General features: G+C 44.9%; 3 protein-coding genes across 4 annotated transcripts in view; 2 read left to right on the forward strand and 1 right to left on the reverse strand.

Annotated features, from left to right (window-relative positions):
- The window catches only part of TXNL4B (thioredoxin like 4B), a 41,953-nt gene extending 39,755 nt beyond the window's left edge, over nt 1-2,198 (forward strand). Inside the window, exon 4 of the mRNA XM_043599572.1 lies at nt 1,922-2,198. Coding sequence (XP_043455507.1) covers nt 1,922-2,027 — 106 coding nt within the window. The 3' untranslated portion in view covers nt 2,028-2,198. The remainder of the gene's footprint in view (nt 1-1,921) is intronic.
- Nucleotides 2,199-7,597: 5,399 nt separating this feature from the next.
- Nucleotides 7,598-17,674, reverse strand: DHODH (dihydroorotate dehydrogenase (quinone)). 2 transcript variants are annotated; one of them, XM_043599573.1, is made up of 9 exons: nt 17,574-17,674; nt 15,281-15,493; nt 14,961-15,160; nt 13,159-13,241; nt 10,587-10,774; nt 9,804-9,917; nt 8,761-8,914; nt 8,428-8,587; nt 7,598-7,947 (listed from the first exon to the last, which is right to left on the reverse strand). In XM_043599573.1, exons 1-9 carry the CDS (start codon nt 17,592-17,594, stop codon nt 7,893-7,895), a joined length of 1,188 nt encoding a protein of 395 aa, XP_043455508.1. In that variant the 5' UTR covers nt 17,595-17,674; the 3' UTR covers nt 7,598-7,892. The 2 variants fall into 2 exon arrangements, with proteins under 2 accessions (XP_043455508.1, XP_043455509.1); XM_043599574.1 differs by lacking the exon at nt 8,428-8,587.
- A 138-nt stretch (nt 17,675-17,812) lies between these two features.
- The window catches only part of PKD1L3 (polycystin 1 like 3, transient receptor potential channel interacting), an 82,220-nt gene continuing 78,245 nt past the window's right edge, over nt 17,813-21,787 (forward strand). The window contains 3 exon segments of the mRNA XM_043599384.1: nt 17,813-19,789; nt 19,791-19,891; nt 21,397-21,517. Of these exon segments, the coding sequence (XP_043455319.1) occupies nt 19,595-19,789; nt 19,791-19,891; nt 21,397-21,517 (417 nt within the window). The 5' untranslated portion in view covers nt 17,813-19,594.

The raw sequence follows: 21,787 nt of genomic DNA on the forward strand, positions 1-21,787 counted from the left end.
CACCTTATTTCAGACCAATCCTGTGCCCAGGACAAGTATCTCTGAAGGCTTTTTAAAAAATTAATGGTCCACAGTAGGAAGTCTATCTGTTAAAAGAAGATGAACTTTGAGGGGGAAAGCAACACTGAAAAAGAACAAGTAATACTTTTCAGAGGTCCTGTGAGGTCCTTTACGTGCATCAGGAGATACTTCGGCCCTGGGGCCTAATTCTGCTGGTTCTGGCTGCTTGGTTTGGGGAAGTTATTTAATCTCTCAAACCCTAGGTTTATTTGTAAATACGGTCATAATAATACCAATTTGCCAGAATTTTATGGTGATTAGAAATATCAACAATAATGTTTTTAGTCAGGTAGCACTACTGCTCTTTATATTTAATCCTTGTACAACCCTTTGAGATAGATAATGTCCTTCTCTTCCTCTTGCACTTGGGAAACTGAGGCACACAAAATTAACATGACTGCACACAGCTAAAAAGTACCTAATGTGCCTGACACATAGAACACACCTTTGTAAAAGTTATACTATTAGGATATCATTTAATCCTCCATACCATTATTTTTCCTGGTGAAAAAAATGGGGCATCAGCAGGATTAGTGGATCTCCCAAGGTCGAACTCCAACGTCTGCCTGCCCTCTTCCCCCCAGCCGCAGTGAGTCCTGGAGTGAACAGCACCCCCTGGTGCCCTCATGGCCCCCACCCTGGCTGGGGTGGTCATTCTCCTGGTATTATTCCTCCTCCTGCAACCTTCCCCTTGCTGGTGCTTCTGGCTCATGAGAGTTTCTAATTGCTGCCACAGGATGGAATGAGCCAGACACCTCAATTGGAGACCTTGATTCACATCTGGTCCACAGATCAGTTTTAGTGGACTGGCACAACATCAGCTCAGATTTTAAATACAGGAGCCGCCATATAAAACATGCAGATTTCTGCATTCTCTGATCCAATGAGATGCTGGCTGGCCCTCCTGGGTGGCAAGCCCCTGGAGCAGAGGAGTACAGTCTCTTTCAAGATGGGGCCCGCGCCCTCCCATGCACCACTGACAGCAGACATGATGGGCCCCCAGTGTCCTGCACACTCAATGTTCCTGTCGAGAGGCACTGTTTGAATGTCACCAATAACCTCCTGAGCTATCCCAGTCACAGCCTTGGCCCTGAGATGAAGTGAGAAATCATCTCAACTCTGTGTCTCAGTCTTCTGCTTGACATTGAGAACAGCATTCTGATGGGATGTTCTCCTGCTCCCATCCTCACTGAAAACTGGACAGAAAGTATCGACTACAGAACCTGAGCCAAGGCAGCCTATCAGAAGGTCAGCAGAGAAATGGATTTTTTTTCAAAACACCAGATATATGTGACTTGATGTATCTACCCCTTTGGAAGAAACTGCTGCCAGAAAGAACCTCAGCTCCTTCTGATACAGAGATGTGCCTACTTGTCAGCCCCACTGTCAGGAGGGTGACCTGAACAATAAGAATGGGAGAAGCTAGGGAAAACGAGTCCCCTTCTGGTTTCCTTCCCTGGGGTCTTAGTGGAACTTAGTGGAAGCCTCTCTCTCTGTCTCTCTCTGTCTCTCTCTGTCTCTCTCTCTCTCTCTCTCTCTCACACACACACACACACACACACACACACAAATGGATGTGGCAATCACTCTGGCTGAGGCCCAAAGTGGCTTGCTAAACCCACAGTTCCTTTTTGCTTTTTCCACAAGGCAGAGAAATAATGTAAACTACTCCCAGGGAGAAAGTAGAGAAGGAAGAACAGCTTATCCCAGACCCATACTTGGAAATTCCAGTGTGGGACTTAAGAGGAAAGGGTACCCTCTCTCACAAAGTTGGAGAGAAAGTATAAATTGGCATATTTCTCTGTAATAGCATTTTGGCAGTAAATGCTAACAATTTAAGTGTATATAACCTTTGCCCAAGCGATAGCACTTCTGGGAGTCTATTTTACAGGAATTCTACTAGAAGAGTACAAAGACACATGAACCAAGAGACCCCCTCCAGCACTGCCTGTGACGTGAAACAGTGAAGTCAGCCTACACGCAGCCACAAGTGAATGTTGGTATGTTTGTGCTGTGGAAAACTACAGTTCTATTAGAAAACACACATATCTAAGGGAAGAACATTGAAAAATTCCATGATGATATGTGAAAAAGCAAATTCCAGAATAAGATTTAACTTATTAACTGCCTATATTTAACTAATGTGAAATGACCATGCTAATTATTTATTTATGCACAGAACACAAAATGTAAGTGTGAACAGTGTAAATGGTATTAGCAACTCTGTGTGTCATTCCACTCAATGATCCTGAGCCCCGGAGGGCTACCTGAGCATTGTCAGTCTGTGTCTCCCAGCACTGTGAGCTTCTCAGGGCTCCTGGCGTGGTTTTGAGAATTAAGAAGAATGGGTACTCCTTATACCACTTGGCCCCTGAATGCAAACCAACTACTTAGTCTGGTCCTCGAGGGAGAAGCAGCAGCGTGCTACAGCTGTGCTGACAGAATGTCAGTCTCCAACAGAGAACCTTCCAAATGGTTGCTCTTCCTCATCCCTTCCCTTTTCTGAGCAGTTAGTCATAAAGCCATTGGGTGGCACAGAGAAGGTAGGGGCCTGCCATGGGCAAAAGAGGAGCAAGTGACTCAGAGAACCAAAGCCCACACAGAGTGAGGAGTGTGTCCACCGCCTGGAGCGGGGCACTTGGAACGCAGCATCAGAGCCCCAGTCAATGAGGAAAGTGACCACACGGAGGGACAGGCCAACACAGAGGTCCGAGCCTAAGTGGTCTGAGGACAATGTCTGCTGCAGGAAACAGCCTGGAGCAGGTGTCAGAGCTGCACAAAGTCAGGAGGGTGCCTATGCGGTGGGGGATGGTGAGGGTGTCAGGCCCCGAGCAAGGGAAAAGGCACCCACACACTTGCAGGGAGTAGAAACTGGAAGTAAGTTCCATATGAGAGGGAGGATCAAATAAGAAAACAGAATACGTATTAAGGGAGTTGCCAGAGTTTCCATTGTCAGAGAAGGGAGTTACAAATAAAGGAAGAGAAGAAACTAGAATGAATGTTTGGTTTGGGACTGGATTTGAAGGTATCAGTCTGAACTCATGATTTTCAACATATAGAGATATAGAAATATAGGTGTGTGTGTGTCTGTGTGTGTGTACACACATACATATTCCCTAGCTCTGTTCACTGCAACAGCTTGGGAGCAGCAACCCCTCAGTGGCAATGTGCACTCCCCATATTTTATGGACGACCTTCAGGTTATTTATGTAATGTCATTTGGTAGCAAGCAATATATTCTTTTTTTTTTTTCAACGTTTAGTTATTTTTGGGACAGAGAGAGAGACAGAGCATGAACGGGGGAGGGGCAGAGAGAGAGGGACACACAGAATCGGAAACAGGCTCCAGGCTCTGAGCCATCAGCCCAGAGCCTGACGCAGGCTCGAACTCACGGACCGCGAGATCGTGACCTGGCTGAAGTCGGACGCTTAACCGACTGTGCCACCCAGGCGCCCCCAATATATTCTTTTCAACAATTGGGCAACTAAGGTATACAATGTTAAATTATTTCCTGTAGTTCACTTGATATATCCAAAGACATCTAACTCTCTTCTGCCAGGAAAAGAAAAAAGTATTGTATTTCTAGCCTTTTTACCCTCTCCCAAGAAGAAATCTTAAAAGTCATTTTATTTTTTTAATTTACATCCAAGTTAGTTAGCATACAGTGCAACAATGATTTCAGGAGTAGATGCCTCGGTGCCCCTTACCCATTTAGCCCATCCCCGCTTTCACACCCCCTGTGATAACCATCTGTTTGTTCTCCATATTTAAGAGTCTCTTATGTTTTGTACCCCTCCCTGTTTTTATATTATTTTTGTTTCCTTTCCCTTATGTTCATCTGTTTTGTCTCTTAAAGTCCTCAGATGAGTGAAGTCATATGATTTTTGTCTTTCTCTGACTGACTAATTTCACTTAGCATATCCTCCAGTTCCATCCATGTAGTTGCAAATGGCAGGATTCCACTCTTTTTGGTTGCTGAGTAATACTCCATTGTATGTATATACCACATCTTCTTTATCCATTCATCCATGGATGGACATTTGGGCTCTTCCATACTTTGGCTGTTGCTCATAGTGCTGCTATAAACCTGGGGGTGCATGTGTCCCTTCGAAACAGCACACCTGTATCCCGTGGATAAATGCCTAGTAGTATAATTTCTGGCTCGTAGGGTAGTTCTATTTTTAATTTTTTGAGGAACCTCCACACTGTTTTCCAGAGTGGCTGCACCAGTTTGCATTCCCACCAACAGGGCAAAAGAGATCCTCTTCCTCTACATCCTCGCCAACATCTGTTGTTGCCTGAGTTGTTCATGTTAGCCATTCTGACAGGTGTGAGGTGGTATCTCATTGTGGTTTTGATTTGTATTTCCCTGATGATGAGTAATGTGAGCATTTTTTCATGTGTCTGTCAGCCATCTGGATGTCTTCTTTGGAGAAGTGTCTATTCATGTCTTTTGCCCATTTCTTCACTGGATTATTTGTTTTTTGGCTGTTGAGTTTGACAAGTTCTTGACAGATTTTGGATACTAACCCTTTATCTGATATGTTGTTTGCAAATATCTTCTCCCATTCTGTCGGTTGCCTTTTAGTTTTGCTGATTGTTTCCTTTGCTGTGCAGAAGCTTCAGATGCTAGTTTCTAAACATCACTGTCCAATAGAAGGAACCAGGGTTTCTTGTAGAAATAGCTGGTTCCTGGGCTGGGACAGGGATATTATCTGATAAGCCCAGAACAGCTTGTGCCAGAAAGCAAGGAGATGCTAAAAGAATAATGAAGACATGTATACAGGACACACAAGCCACCTGAAGAGGCATCCATTGGCCAAATATAAGACAACTGGGCATCAAAATATGATAATAGATTTTGAGCCATTCAATAAAACTGAAAATTATGAGGCACAAAAATATAAATGAATAAAACAAAGGTTTTATGAGGAACAGTTTAAGTACATAATTTCAAAGAACCTCCCTATAAAGTACTTATTAATTACAAAGAAAAATGAGTAACTTTACGGTGGACAAGTGGTACAGACACACCTTCGAGTGACCCATGTGAAATTAGCAGCACTGAGACAAACTGACCCCGGTGTCACCTGGGAGGACACAGTGACCCGGCACTGCTGCCGTATGTTCCTGCCACAGCTGCACCGCCTGACTCCAATCACACCACCAGACAAACCCAAACGAGGGAAATTCTACACAATAATCGGCCTGTCATCTTCTAAAGTGTCAAGGACTAGCAGGAAGTTTTCCAGACAGGAGACTAAAGAGACATGACAACCAAATGCAACATGTCATTCTGAGCTGGATACTTTTACAATGAAGGACACGATTGGGACGGCTGGTGAACCACGAAGCTGGCCTGTGTTCATTCTCTCTTGTGTGAAACACAGTCCACAAATTCCAGTGGTTTGAAACACAGTCACTGTCAGCACCATTCTGCATCAGGAGTTGAGGCTCAGCTGGGTTCTAGGCTCAGGGTGTCACCAGGCCAGGATCAAGGTGTTGGACAGATTGGATTCTCACCCAGACACTTTGGAAAGAAATCTGCTTCCAAGCTCATTCAAGTTGTTGGCAAAATCCAGCTCTTTGTGGCCGTAGGTCTGACATCCATTTCCTTGCTGGCTGTTAGCCAGGGGCCAACACCTCTCTTCTCATGCCCCCCAAACCAGCCTTCAAAATGGCAACCACTTTGATCCCTTACGCTTCTTAGAAAGAGAAAACTTGCTTTTAAAGGGGCTCATGTGATCAGACTGGACCCACCTGAATAACCTACCTTCAAGGAGGCTCCTATGTTAAGCCATGTAACATAACAGTCACGAGAGGGATATCTCATCACATTGCTGGGCTCCAGAAATTAGGACAGGGCATTGGGAAGGGGGAAGGCATTTTAGAAATTCTGCCTGCCACACAGCCTGAGGATGAACCGATATGTCAGTACTGATCTCCTGATTTTTGACGGTTGTGAAGCAGAATATACTCGTTTGCAAGAAATACACACAAAAATATTCAGGATGGAGAATCAGACCAGCAAATTTAAATTTATTCTCATATCACTTGGTATTAAAAAACAGTTCTCCTAAATTTTTTCTATGTATAAGTATTCAGATACATAAAAAGATAGCTATGGATTACATGTATTTGTATATAATAAAAAGAAAAATATCTGGAAACATCTAGTAAGATAGATACAAAAGTTACCTGTGATTACCTGTGGGAAATGGAGTTATTTAAGAGGGAAGAGAGGTACACAACTTTTATTTGCGGGTTATTTTTTTAAAAAGAAAAAAAAAGGGGGCGTTTGGGTGGCTCAATCAGTTAAGCAGCTGACTCTTGATCAGCACAGAACCTATTTGGGATTCTCTCTCTCTCTCTCTCTCAAGATAAATACACATTTAAAAAATAAATTTAAAAAGTTAAAAAAAAAAGTCAAAACAGGTGAACGATCTTTGAAAAGGACAGCAGGAGACTGGCTGCTGGTTTTGTGGCAGAGTGAGCGAACACAAGGAGGGACAGGCGGAGGCCAAGATTAAATGATGAGGCAACAAAACATGTTACCCCTGTTATAGTTCTATGCCTCTCGCAGAGCTACCAAGAAATCAAATTTAGAATAAAAATCTGTACTGAGGTGATGGGAACAAAGGTAATTCTCTGCTGGCTGTGAGGGCATGCCACACATCAACAGCGCTTCCTAGATAAGGTTTCCAGCCCCTCTTCCCCATTTGCTTTCCGGTATCGAAAAGACCGGCGCTGCTCTCTCTTCAGTTAACGACTACACCTCTTTCACATCTTGTCTAATGTCTTCAAGCACCTTGAGAAGCTGTCTGCCCAATGGCACCCCAAGCCACAGATAATAAAGAAGGGGCACAGCAAGCACACTTTCCTGTGATGGGCTGAATTGTGTCTCCCCAAAACTGACATACTAAAATCCTAACCCCCTAGAACTTCAGAAAGTGCCCTTATTTGGAGACAGGGTTTTTACCAAGGTCATCAAATTAAATTGAGGTCAGCGGGGCAGGGCCCACTGCAACATGACTGGGGTCCTTCTAAGAAAAGATGAGGACCCGGACTCACAGAGGGAAGGCAGTGTGAAGACAGAGGATGGCCACCCTCAAGCCCTATTCTTACAACTCTATCTGTGTTTGAAATATTTTCAAGTAAAGTCAAAAACTTAAATAAAAGTAAAGGCAGAATGAAACAGAGTCAAGCTCCTTGGACCCACAGCTGACCCCAGGCAGCAGAGGCCTAGAAGGCCCTGCAGCACCTATGTGAGGCCTGTGGCCCTCACTGAGGGCTGGGATTTAAATCCAGGTTTTAAACTTTTTTTTTTTTAATGCCTATTATTTATTTTTGAGAGAGAAAGAGAGCACAAACAGGGGAGGGGCAGAGAGAAAGGGAGACACAGAATCGGAAGCAAGCTCCAGGCTCTGAGCTGTCAGCACAGAACCCGATGTGGGGCTCGAACTCACAGACTTTGAGATCATGACCTGAGCCGAAGTCGGACGCTTAACCGACTGAGCCACCCAAGCACCCTTAAATACAGGTTTTAAATGGCTTTATTTTTTCTATGATTTTTTTCCCTCAAATATTTAATGTCCTTGCAATATTAAAGGGATTTGAGTTTAGAAAGACTCATGAATGCAGTTCACGGTCCGACAAGTGATTAAAGAAAGCCTCGTATTGATTCTGGTGATGCTCCTGACTGGGTTTACAGTTGGGCTGGAGGAAGGGCTCTCGTGGTTTGGGGGATGTGGCTCTCCTCTCTGAATCCAGCCACAAAGACCCATCTCATTTAGTGGGGAGATTCCAGATCAGGCTTCTTATTGAAAACATCCTCACCTCCGATGGTCTGCTCCAATGGCATCTGTGATTCTCGTAAAACCCTGTTCCCTGAAAAAAAAGGAAAAGCAATTTTGGCAAATAGGGAAGGACAGGCCCTGCTCTCGCTGGAAGCCCACATTCACCTAGGCTGTCAGCTCCATAACCGTGCCTGCCTGTCTCCCGCAGAGGCGTGCCTCCTGCCTTCTACATCGTCTTCACTCAGGAACCTAGAGGTGTTTCCACCTAGGTCTTCACACTGGGAAAGGAATCAATTTCAAGTATTCACAGCTCCCTGACATCAAGACAATGTTACTGAGCAGGGATGCTGCCAGAACCCCTCAGGCCAATAAACACCATTAATCTTGAATTCCTTGGCCCTTTTTGTCCTCTGTATTAGGAGCAACAGAGTAATTTTCCCCCCGGGTTCTTGAATCCTTTCTGATGAGGAATAAACAGACAGGTAAATAGCATCTCCTCCTCCCTGTGAGTCATCCTCAACTGATGCCACCTTAACTTCACCTGTGTCAAGCCACACGTGGCCCCACTCACTTCAAAAGGGCCTCCAGCTCCCGCTTGACCCTGCCCACCACAGGCGGCCCCCGGTAGGTGAGGGCCGTGTACAGCTGCACGAGGGAGGCCCCCGCCCGGATCTTCTCCAGGGCATCCTGCCCACTGCTGACACCACCAACCCCAATGATGGGGACTCTGCCTGCAAGAAGCACACGTAACATCGTGAGGAAGGGCAGGCAACGTGAGACCCTTAGTTTGGCTTCCCCCGCTCTGGCCCCGGCTGAATGCAGCAGTTCGGGGAACACTGATTCAGATCAAACCCAAGAGCCTGAGCCACACACAGATCTGAAGACACAGGCACCGAATTCTTGCCTTTGGTGAGTGCATACATCTCCCGGATGGTCTGAGTTGATAAATCCCGGAGGGGCTTCCCACTCAGCCCTCCTGTTTCAGAGCGCAGGGCACCCTGGAGGCCGGCAGGGCGGCTCACTGTGGTGTTCGTGATGATCAGTCCATCGATGCCCAACTGCAATGTGAGACAGAGAAAGAACCCTCCAGTGGTGGCACTGATGCAGTCGGAGTAGCTTCCCTGAGGGTGTGAGACAGCAGCCGGGCCAGGTGCCCGCACTACAGCCCCGGGAAGCAAGAGCTATACCAGAGCTCACTATGCTTCTAGAAAAAGAGTCTGAATGAGCCTCAACATAACAGTAGCAGCCATCACATATCGATCACCTGTAATGTTCCACAAGGACAGGATTTAATCCTTAGAACCACTCACTTTAGTCTTGTCCAAGGCCCCTAGGTAGTACATGGTGGAACTAGGACTTGAACCCAGGACTGCCAGATTTGGTCCGTGTTTCCACCATTCTCCTGTAACACAGGGGCCTGGGGTAGACTGGAGAGAGTGACAGAACAGTCTGACCAAGACTGACCAAGAATGCAAGCACAAGCCTTAGAGCTCTTGCTGGATGAATGTGAGGAAAGAGACAAGGGAATGGGTACAAGTAAATGACTCATCCAAACATTTGCTTCTTTAAATTTTTTTTTTTTTTTAGTTTATTTGTTTTGAGAGAGTGTGAACAGGGGAGGAGGAGAGGGAGAGAGGGAGAGAGGGAGAGAGAGAGAGAGAGAGAGAGAGAGAGAGAGAATCCCAAGCATGCTCCACACTGTCAGCTCAGAGCCCGATGTGGGGCTTGAACCCACAAACTGTGGGTTCATCATGACCTGAGCTGAAATCGAGTTGGATGCTCAACCAACTGAGCTTTTCATTAGATGATGAGTTACATCATGACATATCAAACCAGCTCTCACTACCACAGAAAGGAAGCCACAGGCTAGCCCAGCTGGCCAAATGGCACCCACCCCCGCCCCTCCCAGGCAGTGAGAGGCATCCCAGGGCCTAGCCCGATTCCTACCTCTCTCACCACACTGGCAATATCCTCCTTGTCCTGGGCTGTGAGGTCAGGTGCGATCTTCACCAGCACAGCCGGTTTGCGTGCTCCCTGCAGGGCGTCCCTCTCCTGCAGCACCTAGAACAACACATGGCCAGAGACGGGGACCCTGGAGGTCGTAGCCACAGATCAGCATGTTCTCACGATGAAGCACCAGCGACTTCTCCTTCTCAGAAAATACAGCTCTCAGTTATGCCAAAGACCCATCCCACAGATCTGATTCTCCTGAACAAAGGGATCCCTAAGATTAAGTCCCTAATGTTGTCACTGGTATTGGCTAATATATTAAGGCTTATTGAGACTTGTTTTCCTAAAAGAGATAAGAAGAAAATACTGTCACAAGTACTGTTTGATAAAGACTCATCCAGGGGTGCCTTGCTGTTTCATGCAAATCTTGATCTCAGGGTCGTGAGTTCAAGCCCCACATTGGGCATGGAGCCTACTTAAAAAAAAGAAGAGTAATCCAATTTATTCAGTCAGTGTGCTCGATGCTAGGGACAGAGAGAGACAGTCCCTGCTCTCAAAGGGTTTATGGTTTAACACAGGGACAGGTAACCAAGCCATTAATTACTGTTAAGCATAATCAGTGTTATGACGGGATTATAGGTATAGCAAGGGGTCCTATCTGGTCCAGGTGCTAAGGACAGCTCCTTGATAGTGACATTGAAGCTTTTTCCTGAAGAATCAACTAGAAAGAAATGGGTAGGACAGGCTGGTGGAATGGAGCCTGGAGATGTAATTTCCTACCTTGGTCAGCAGGTGGCGCAGCTCAGCCTTTCCCTGAAGGCTCCGTAGCCCAGTGGTGTTCGGACTGGACACGTTCACTACCAGGTAGTCGGCCAAGGGACCCAGGACTCGAACCCCCTCCACGTAGTCCGCAGCAGCGTCCATGGAGGTCTTATTCTTCCCCAGGTTTATTCCCAGTGGTAGCCCCCCTGTAAAGATGGCTTGTCAAGATTTTGTTCCTAAACACCATTCCCTGTGCAACATTTTGAAGATGTCCTTGACTAAACAGCCCACGAAGAGCCCCGTACACCTCCACCTCTTTGTGTGAACTTCCCGGACCAGCCGGCAAACACCATGGAAGCTGCACGGTGTTGCCGCCTTGGTCTTGCTGACCAAGAAGAGGTCACCATCTTTGCGCAGCATGTTTGGGCAACTACTAGGATGTTTTACTGCACTGTGTTCCTTTCCTTTTTTAAAATTTAATGGAAAATGGAGAAATTAGGAGTGCAAATGCTAGCGATAAAAAGTAAGGGCTCATAAATGTAATGAGGACAGTCAGAAATCAACAGGCATGTTAAGGGACAGCTGTTTATTCTCAAGGGCTGTCTGCTGGACTTGAGTGACAGGGTGTGCAGTTGGGAAGAAAAGGCAAAATTAAAGAATATGTATACAAGACTGGAAAATGTTTTCCACTAACCATGCCTAAAATATAGAGGCATAAATCTTTTAGAACTTGGAATTTCAGTTTTCTGAGAAGGGGCTCCAGCTCATAACTAGAGTGAGCACAAGTCCCAGTGCTCCCAGAACAGCCCTCATTGCTCCTGTAGCCTGGGCATAATTATTAATGCCTGCACCCTTCACTCCCCAAAATGTCTCAGTTTGCATGATAAGTTATTATGCCACCCAATTTAAAAATCCATGGAATTACTGACTTGCATTTTGGACTGTTAGAAAAATACATTTTAGAAACATGCTGTGCCTGAAAGCCAGAGGTGGTCTGTACTTGGCTTCTAAGATACCACCTTATCTGCAAAGGTCACTGGTAGGTCAGTGGTGCCAGCTGCTTTTACCACGCAATAGCTGGGAAAAGACCTGGAGCACCAAGTGAGCTCCCAAAAGGTGTGTCAGGTCACTGGGATCAAAGACCAACATCTAGTGTTGCTAACCACCTTCTCATTCCCTAAACTAGTCACCCTTTTAATCACCAGCTTGAAAGTAAATGAGATTCCCTTGGGGGCGGTGGGGGTGGGGGTGGGTAGCATCCAATTAGACAAAAGCTACACAAGGCCTCCAAGCTTCCCAAGTCCAGCCTCCATCAAGCCAAGCCATTTGTAAGCTGATTCTTCTTTGCACAGATGAGCTGGCTTGAAAGGGAGCCTTACTTTCATGCAGCTAAGGGACCTTCCATCAGCAGTTAGCTGCCCAAAGGGCCAAGACTCTGAAGTTAGACAGAAATTTCTGAATTACTCTATCTTCAAAAGGCACCATAGCTTCTGTCAACTTATGCTAGCAATAAGCTGTCTTCAAGTCTTCTAGATGCTGGAAAACATGAACAAATCTGCTGGAAGATTCTGCTTCAATCAGTGTTAGTGCTGGAGTAGGGGTGAGGGAGGGGCAAGGAAGAAAAGGGGCTAAAGCTCGCACTGGGGACAATGAAAAGAAGGGAAGCAAGAAGGCAGGAGAGTATCACAAGCTATGGAGGTCATATTATAAGCTTCAAAGTTCCCCAAATGGAAAGGTCTGTAGTATAGCAGGGTCTGCTCCTACCAAAGCTTGGGATTTCCAAACAAGGTAACTTCCTTCTCCTAAAATCAGAGATTGCCGACTGCCTCGGCCCTTTCAACCTTACTTCCTGAAGTGAATCCGATGTCCATAGGTTTTTCTTATCTCACTACCAGGACATTTAATGACACTTAAATTCCTGGAAAGAGTTCTAGAGGAAAATGGCCACAGCCCCACACAATCTCAGAAGACACCTGGGAAGGGGTGGTGAGGACAAAACAGAGCTATAGGCACTACATGGATCTGGAGGGAGAGCAGAGCCCCAGAGAACAGACATCGGCATCTCTGAAGGCAGCCTTACAACATGCATGGTGTTTTCTGAACAAGTCATGAAGGATAGTTTCCCAAAAGTCAAGATTAATTCTCCCCGAGTAGGGAGGGGTATGATTAATTTCACTTTTCTTCTTGATGCTTCTCTGTATTTACTAATGCTTCTATAATTAACATGTATTGTTTACATAACGCACAAAAGGACATCATAGGAAGACCGAGGAAGATGGAGCTCAAGTTCTGCTCACATCTCAACTACCCACGTGACCACAGCGGGACTGCTTTGCTCACTTCCAAGCGGCCCCAGTTATGACACAACACAGGTTATATAACGAGGGAGAAACTAAGCAAGTCTTTACTAAATTATGAAATTCAGTTACAATCTTGCTGACTGTGATAAAGGCAGGAAAATTCCTGAGTTCCATAGTATTTTTTTCCCTATTGCTCAGTCACATTTACTTCATTAAGAATTCCTGACCTTTCTCCCACAGGTTTCTTCACAACAAATGGAGAAAGGCCCATTAGCACAACCCCACTTTACCTTCTGTGAGCCTGGCCTGCTTCTCCTGTCTGGCCCGCAACCTGTGTTCCACCACCGAGAGTCCGTGACTGTTAAATCCATATCTGTAACATATAAGCAGGTGGGGAGGGGACGAGGTTAGAGCCCTCGGCCATAAGGCAGACACTTTGGAGAGATGGTTTCATGGCCACTTCTATACTTTGGACTTTTAAAAACAGGAAAGAAAAAAAAAATCAGAGTCAGTTTTTAGACTTTCAAGGTTTAAACACCCCTGGAATTCCTAGAAAACTTGCCAGAACACCATCAAACACAGAGGGAAAGATTTAAATTTGCAAACAAGTCGCTCAGGTACCTAGCACTGGAAATAGCCCAGACTCGCCAGGTAGCTGTCCCCCGACCTGTCTGAATCCAACCCACGCTCCTCCTCACTTATGTACCCCTCCCCTGCAGTGGGGCCTCCCTGACAACCCATCTTTCCTCCTCCTGCCTGTGCTCCACAAGCTCCCTCCCAGAGAAGAAATCATAACAAATGCCTATTGTTTAAGGCACTTTGTTACTTGCAGCCAAAAACGCTGAACAGATAGAGAGCACCTGTTTTTGTTTACTTCATGAATAAATTGCTCGATTCACTTGGCAGGCGCTTACTGGGCACCCATTCCAAGCCACCCACAGCAAGGAGGTCAAACACACAGGCTCTCCTCCCTCAACCACTTCTCGTTTATGGATTCTGCCCAGTACCGTTGTCCTGGTACCTGCAGTTACTGTGGCAGCCGAATCATCAACAAGTATATTTTGCCTGGAAATTCTGAAGATACCGATCCCAGCCTGCAATGCAACAGAAAGCTCAATAACTTCATCTCTAATGCTGGAAAATTTCCCTGAAATAAGTACAATAAAGCAGGAAGAGCGGCCACCTAAAATTCCCACAGGTTCATCTTCCAGAAGGCCATCAATGGTCCCAAAGATGCCTATTAAACTCTCTCAAGGAGACTCTCAAAATTCTGTTACCAAAAAGCAGACACTTTTTCATTTTCTGGGTTTGCTATAGTGAATACTGCCTAGGGATTGCAAAGAGAAGGGCTTTACACAATCTAGAAGGATCTCTCTTATTAAAAGCAGCTATCCATATGGATTATTAAAATTTCCGGTTTACCTAAGGGCAGGGCTTCACCATCCAGTTCAAGAACTTGTAGCCACATGTGCCCCTGAGCACTTGAAATGTGGCCATTACACCCTGAGAGCGCTTTAAGTCAAATGCACACTGGATTTAGAAGACGTGCTACCAAAGATGGTAAATAGTTAATTAATCATTTTTATTTTGATTATGTGTTAAAATGACATTCAGAACATGTTAAGTATTTATAATTAGATATAATTATAAATAATAGTTAAATGGAATATATTATTGAAGTGAATTTCACCCATTTCTCTTTACTATTTTATTGTGACTACCTGAATATTTTAAATTACACATCATATTTCTGCTGGACAGTGCTGGGCAAGAGCACTGGAGTAACAATGTGAAAAAAGCACAAACTCTGAAGTCAAATGTATTAATCTCAACCCCAGATCTCCCACTTATATCTCATGATTAAAGATAAGTCATGTAGCTCTCTGAGCCCCTGGGGTGTATATGTGTTAAGCTAGAATAATAAAATCTGCTTTTATGCCTCCTCACAGGAGATGCTCAACATGGTTCTCGAACATTCCCAATAGCAGAAAAATGTCCACACTGTATGACAGAAAAAACAGGCAGATCTCCCATCGCTGCGCACCCTCCTGGGAAGAAAGCATCCCCTGTGACCTCTGGTCCATTCACACACCTGTTAATGACAGCTTGGTCCTCTGGAAGGCGGAAGACTCTGGGTCTGGGGTTTCCTTCCTGAGGTTTTGGAGTAACACTGCCGATCTCTACAAAACCAAAGCCCATCTTGTAAAGTCCATCCACAGCTTCCCCATGCTTATCAAATCCTGCAGCAATTCCAACTGGATTTCGGAATTTATGGCCCAGGACTCTCACTTCCTAGGGAGAAGGAAACAAAGCCAGGCTATCCTGGTGTTTCTCAAAGTGCAGGCCCCAGCACGTCTGTGTCAGAAGTGCCTGTGGAGCTTGTTAATCAGAAGGTGTTCCAAAAGCACCTACCAGCATGTCAGAGTCTTGAAATGTGGCACGAGGAAGGAGCCCCAGGGAGGTGAAATGAATGGCCAGCCTGTGGGCTGACTCCGGGTCCAGCAGCCTCTGCAGAGCTGGCATCAAGTGTTCAGCATAGAAATGTTCATCCCCCATGGCCGTCAGGTAGGAAGTGAAGAGAAGTCCTCCGCCCCCCAGGATGACCACAGCATCCTGGGCCCGCTTCTGAGGGGGAAAAAAAGAAAAAGGCCCAATGGGGCCAGACTGCAGTAACTTCTCTGAGCCCTATACACCCAGGCACACAGGACATAATGACATGTGATATGAAGCGATATCCCTACCCTTCTGCAAACACTGGTCTCCTTCATTTCTAGTCTTGCTCACACATTGGTCTCTACTTTCAGAGGCTGTATCCACACTTCTGCTGACCCACACTTGTCTGGCCTTGAAGGACTCTGGGCCAGAGGCTTCAAAAGAGGCAGTACTGCCCCCTGGGGGACATGTGGTAGGCATTTTGGAGGAATGCTAATAGATTTAAGTGGGCAGGAATCTGTAAAGGTAGACACCTGCACTGTTTTAGGCTGTCTGACAGATGAAGTGTCCCTGTCCTGCATGACTTTTGGAGATACTACTGATATTCAGTATGTAAAAAAATCTATTCATATTATTTGAGCCTGTATTCCACCACATAAACACCAACTATGTCATGCACAGTTTTCATATGCATTGACTTTTCCAGGAATGCAGTTCCACCATAAATTGAGAGATGACTGCACTGTGTTGCACAGAACGTTACTAAGCCTTCCTTGTTCACCGTTCCAGAGATCTCAGGAATGGTATAGTGCTTTGTTTGGGTTTTGACAAAAAAAACATACCTGAGGCGCTGGAATTTCCAAATAGAGGCTTAAACACCTGAGTCTCTCACTAAGTGAGTCATGCCCAACATTTACATACCAAAATACATGTTATTTTATTATGAATTCCTTTAATGTCTCCTTTATATTCCAGTTAGGACATTATGCTAATCTTTTAAAATTATACGTAGATTACATTATACATAAATTCCACTTCAGGATAATAAAAGCAGTTGCAAAATATTTTTTTTAAGGAGCATCAGGTCTTATTGAGTCAAGAATCACTAATCTAGTTTTGGGCACCAGGGTGGTTCAGTCAGTTGAGCATCCAACCCTTGATTTGGGTTCAAGTCATGATCTTACTGTTCGTGGGATCGAACCCCTGCTTGGGCTTCTCTCTCTCTGCCTCTCTGCCCCTCACCCACTCTGTTTCTCTCAAAAACAATCCTACTTGAAAAGTGGTTCATAGTTATCACTGCCAGATGATGAGTCATCAGTCAGTCAGTCAGTCAGTCATCTGCCCAACAGTAATCGAGCACTCAGAGGTGGGCGAAACAGTCTCCGCCCTCAAAGAGACGACAATCTTATAAAGAGACAGTCATTAATCAATGATCACGCAAATATGTAACTGCCAATAGCTATGAATTAACATGCGGTTATAACACACCCCAACCCAATCTCAGAGGTAGAGGAAGGCTTCTTTGAGGAAGTGACTTAAAGCTTATGTCCAAAAGATAAATAGGAGTTAACTAGGACGCGGTGGGAGGGTATGAAAAAGTGTAAAGGCGCTCACAGTGGCACAGGGTAAGGAGATGCACCCAAGAAATGGGGGAAGGGGAAAGGTTTGTCTGGAACCAAGGAACAAGGCAAAGCACGGCTTAAAAAGAAGCTGGGGAGATAAACAGAGACGTTGGGCAAAATGAAGATTCGGGTTCTCCCTCAACAACTTGGTGGCATGATCAGATTTGCCTTTTCAAAGTCACTCCCCGTTGTCGATACAGAACAAGTATTTATTGTCTTGCTTCCAGTCTCCAGCGGATTGTAGGAACGCTCCTTAATGCCAACAAGTATCTGAACACAGTTACATAAGCCCCCGCCCTAAAATTTCATCTAGAAGGGCTGGGGCCATGTTTTAGTGTAACTTCACTGCACGATGGATCCTGCGGTCATGTGTTCACTAAACGCCCGTGTGCCAGGCTCAATAAACGTTTGGCCCACGTGCGCTGACACAGACCTGCATCTACCCAGACAGGAACGTGCCCTTGTGCACACTGGCCAAGCACACGTGTAAATGCACACGCACGTGTGCCTCCAGAAACGCACAGACGTGCAAACTGGGCCCACGATCTCGGAACCGCACTTCGCCTCAGGTTAGCCCTCCAATCTGCTTTAGCCCCACTCCTCGCCCAACTCCTGGCTCTGCTGCCGCAGAGCCCGCTTTCTGAACTCACTTTCAGCAGTCTCCACGCCATGCTCCTTCCGCCACTGGGCCCGCCTCTGGCTTATTTCCATTGGAAGAGATGGTGGTGAGCCCTCCAATCACCGCCCCTGCAGCTGCCACCTCACCAATCGCCAGACAGGAGGGTGAGGCGGGCCTCCCAGCGGCTGAAAAGGCCTCGCTCCGCCCCGGAGGTGTGGCTAGACGCTGGTGCCCGCGCGCGCAATCACGGCAGCCACGCTCCTTCCGCCCGCCGGAGTCCAGGTGTGGGCGCCGCGCTAAGCTGGGTTGCGATACACTCGGCTTGGGGTGGTGTGCGTAGCTGTTCTGCGGCTCTGCGACCTCGGCGAGAGAATGCGCATAAGTAGAGCTTCAGTTCTAAGCAACACTGTCACCAATATCTTGATCATTTAAGTTGAACATGTGATATGCTTGCGCTCTAGGTAAAGCAGGTATTGAGACCATATATCAGGCACTGAAAAAAAGGTTGGAATGAATTACGGCACTGTGGAGTTGACCTCACAGAAGTTTCCATCAGCCTCAGGTTTCACTTAAAAATGCCTTAAACGTATGTATGTGCGTAAGTATGTATATTAGTGAAAGTGTTGGGAAATCAACACTTTGTTACAAAGTCTTATAACACCCAGAACGATTCCATTGCAGCGAAGTGGACTCCTAGTCAGAAGTGGACTCCTAGTCAGAAGCCTTCCAAATTAATTGGACACTCTTTTTCCTGCCATTTCAAGACTTTTCCGTTTTCTCGTTTCCCTTCCCACTGCTGTCTCCACAAGTGCCCACCCTGCCCCACCCCCAGAATTATTTCTCTTTATAAATACTTTCCTCTTCTATGCATTTACTAAATCACATTGGCTTCTCCTGGTATGACCGTTTCTTCTATCTCAATATGGCCACGTGCTGGAAATAATTTCTTTCTCATCTGAACTTTTATAGATAGATATATGCTGTACCTGTCCAGTGACACTGTCTTTATTTAAACTACAATTGTTATATCTTTTTTCCCCTAACTAGACTGTACACGTCCTGAAAGTAGGGACCATACCATATTTATCTTTTGATTACTGCAGTGTTTTTCAGACTGAGGGAGGTGTATTCTTGGAGTATACACTTAAGAGAATTGTTGATACTAGTATCTTTCCATAGTGATTTTTAAAGGTAGTGTAAGCATTTAGGCCATTTGGATAACCAACTGAACCCTGAAACCTACCATGCTATGTCAGTGCCCACAGTTATTTGTATTTGTTATCACATTTTGGTGCCAAGAAAGAAAACTGGCTAAACTAAATGATAGATGTGCCACAGGTGCAAAACAAATGACATGCTGTATGAACAAAGGTTTTTCAGCAAGCTAAATAAAGTGGTGAGAGAACTGATTTTTCCCTACAGCATGAAATAGCTTGTGTGCCAAATCAAAAGAACCTGTGTGGTCATAAGCCAGTACAGTTTTTATGTCAGGTAACTGTTTAGTTCAGCACGTTTTCATTTCATTAGTTTTCAGTTCTGTTTGTATTAATTTGTATTCATTCGTTCATGGTTGTGTAAGAGCTTTAGTATATAGTTTATGCCTGGTTTTATGGCTGAATGTATTTAAAAAACAAAATACAATAACTTAGACACAGCCTGGGGGTCTGCCAGAATGGTTTCCTTTTAAAAAACCACACAATACTTTTCTCAATTTTTAGCAACTCTGACTTAGATATTCATCATCTTCTCCTTTACAGCTTAGGCTTAGCAAGTAATTAGCTAAAAGCGTATCTGGTTGTGTAGACACAGGTGGTGGTGCCCTATAAAGACTCGTCGTTTTATTGATCTTTGCTGTTTGTTTTCAGCTTATAGGAACTCCACCTGGGTTCTTAAATTAGAAACACACAAAACATCTTTTATCTCCTTGACTAATTATTCCCTATTCCTAAAAGAATAATACTAACAAATATGACTAACCCACTAAGAACATTTTTAAAGGACCAGGCAGCTGCTGAGCCTCTGCACTGTTGTTGCTCATAGTTCACAGAGAAAATGTTCTTAAGAGGAAGAATCTGTCTTTGGTTATATGTCAGAACAGGTATCATTCTGGGAAGGGAGCTAAATAGCCCAGAGCAACATGGTAAAAATAATTGTTATCAGCTTAACAAGTTTCACTGTAGCTTTGAGGAAGCAGAAAACTACTGCTGTGTCCAGGGAGGACACCTTGCTTACACTTGGAACCGGGAAGGTTCGGGATCTTTTCTGGGACTTTCTAGAAGAGAGGAGTAAGTGGTGGATTGGACAAAATCTCATGCTGCTGGGAAAACATCAAGAAGAAAAACAACCCAGGTAAGGCTCTGAGACTTAGCATGTACGAAGGACACTTCCTTGGGGCACCTGGGTGGCTCAGTCAGTTAAGCATCTGACTTGGTTTCAGCTCAGGTCATGATCTCACGGTTCATGAGTTGGAGCCCCACATCAGGCTTGGTGCTGACAGTGTAGAGCCTGCTTGGGATCCTCTCTCTCTGCCCCTTCTCTGCTCATGCTTGCTCTCACTCTCTCTCTCTCTCTCACTCACTCACTCACTCACTCACAATAAATCAATAAGGTTAAAAAAAAATGAAGGGAACTTCCTTACTTTGACTCTGGAATAGGAGTAAGAAAAAAATTTAAATCTTTCCACTTTTGTACACAGAAAATCTGTTGCTTTACTTCATTACCACAGTTCTTCTGGAATATTTACACTTTTGAGCTTCAGCCTTTGAATTGTCTGTGTAGCAAAGATGATGAGATTTTTTTTTTTTTTAGTGTTTTATCAAAAGGTAACATACCTGATCTTTCACTACAAGTACTGTGCAAGTTTCTGAAGTGGGAAACCTTTTATAGCCACTTTTTTCCTGGTAAATACTTCTTCATCACTCTTGGCTCCAAGTTTCCTAACTCAGAAACCAGGAGAGAAATTATTTGCCTGTTATCTGTCTTACAGAGATATTTTCAAAACCATGCACCATAATACTGTGATCTTACAGAAAAATCCAAGGTGCAATTATATCATCATCGTCTTCATTGAAGTCTAGGTAAATTAATACTAAGCCTGGTGATAACACATAATATATGAAAAATCTATACTATGTGGAGGTGAGGTGGAGAACAAAGGCAAAAGAAATATAGAAAATATTAAACTTCTTTAAAACTTGCAGCCCAGCGACAAGTACGACACTTGAGACAGTCTGAGTGACCTTCCTCCAGGAGGAACTGCTTCAGTGTCCTCCTTAACTGATTCAATGTTAGTACTTTGCTAGAGGCAAAAGGCAAACTTAGCTCAACCTCCAGGATCCTGTAAGTCTTTAACATATAAAAATCCCTTTGGAAACTTCCTTTATCTCTACCCCCAACCCAAGATACATGTTAACAATCATCTTGCAAGCATATGGCCCACTGATACACATCTGAAGGGTCTCATGACTAAGGTCTTGATTGCTTGGAGACTTATTCTGTCCCTAACCCCCTTCCGGTAGGTAGGGAGGTAGATAAAGTCAGTCACTCTTCATTATATCATATATAATATATTATATATTATCGGTATGTAGTAAGTCACTCCTCACAATACCCCAGCAGCTCTTTCTGCCTGTGGGTCCTGTCCCCATGCTTTAATAAAATCACCTATTTGGCACCAAAGTTGTCTCAAGAATTATTTCTTGACTGTTGGCTCCCGGACCCCAACAATACATAGTACCAGGGAGAAATCCTAAAGTTTCACCTATTGGAAGCTAGTAAAATTTGGTTTTCATATTTAATTTTTAAAAAGGTTGACTTTGGAGTATGAGGGTCTGTGTCTGGTCCTCCTTCAACAGATGTCGTGGCCAGCAGGGTCACAAAGCCCACCAGATGCACTTACATGTCCAGAAACTCCCAACTGGATCTCATCAACAGTGCACTTGGGCTCACTGGGGCATTCTTTCAGTTGCCAGGCTGGTAAGTGATGAAGCCACATGCGGCCAAAGGCATAATTTCTGGAAACCTACAGTATGTTGGTTAAGGAGTCTGTTCCATGAAAGGTATATGCAAAGTGACATCTGAGGACTGAAAGAAAAACTAAAGAAAAAGGCTGACAAGTCCAGCTTGACAAGAAATGGTTTATTAAGGGGGAACCAGCCAAGAGGAGAATGTTTAAGAATAGGTGTGTTTTCAGGACACCTGAGTGGCTTCGTTGGTTAAGCGTCCAACTCTTGATTTCAGCTCAGG

The sequence above is a fragment of the Prionailurus bengalensis genome, chromosome E2 (assembly GCF_016509475.1).
Source record: "Prionailurus bengalensis isolate Pbe53 chromosome E2, Fcat_Pben_1.1_paternal_pri, whole genome shotgun sequence".
Lineage (NCBI taxonomy): Eukaryota > Metazoa > Chordata > Mammalia > Carnivora > Felidae > Prionailurus > Prionailurus bengalensis.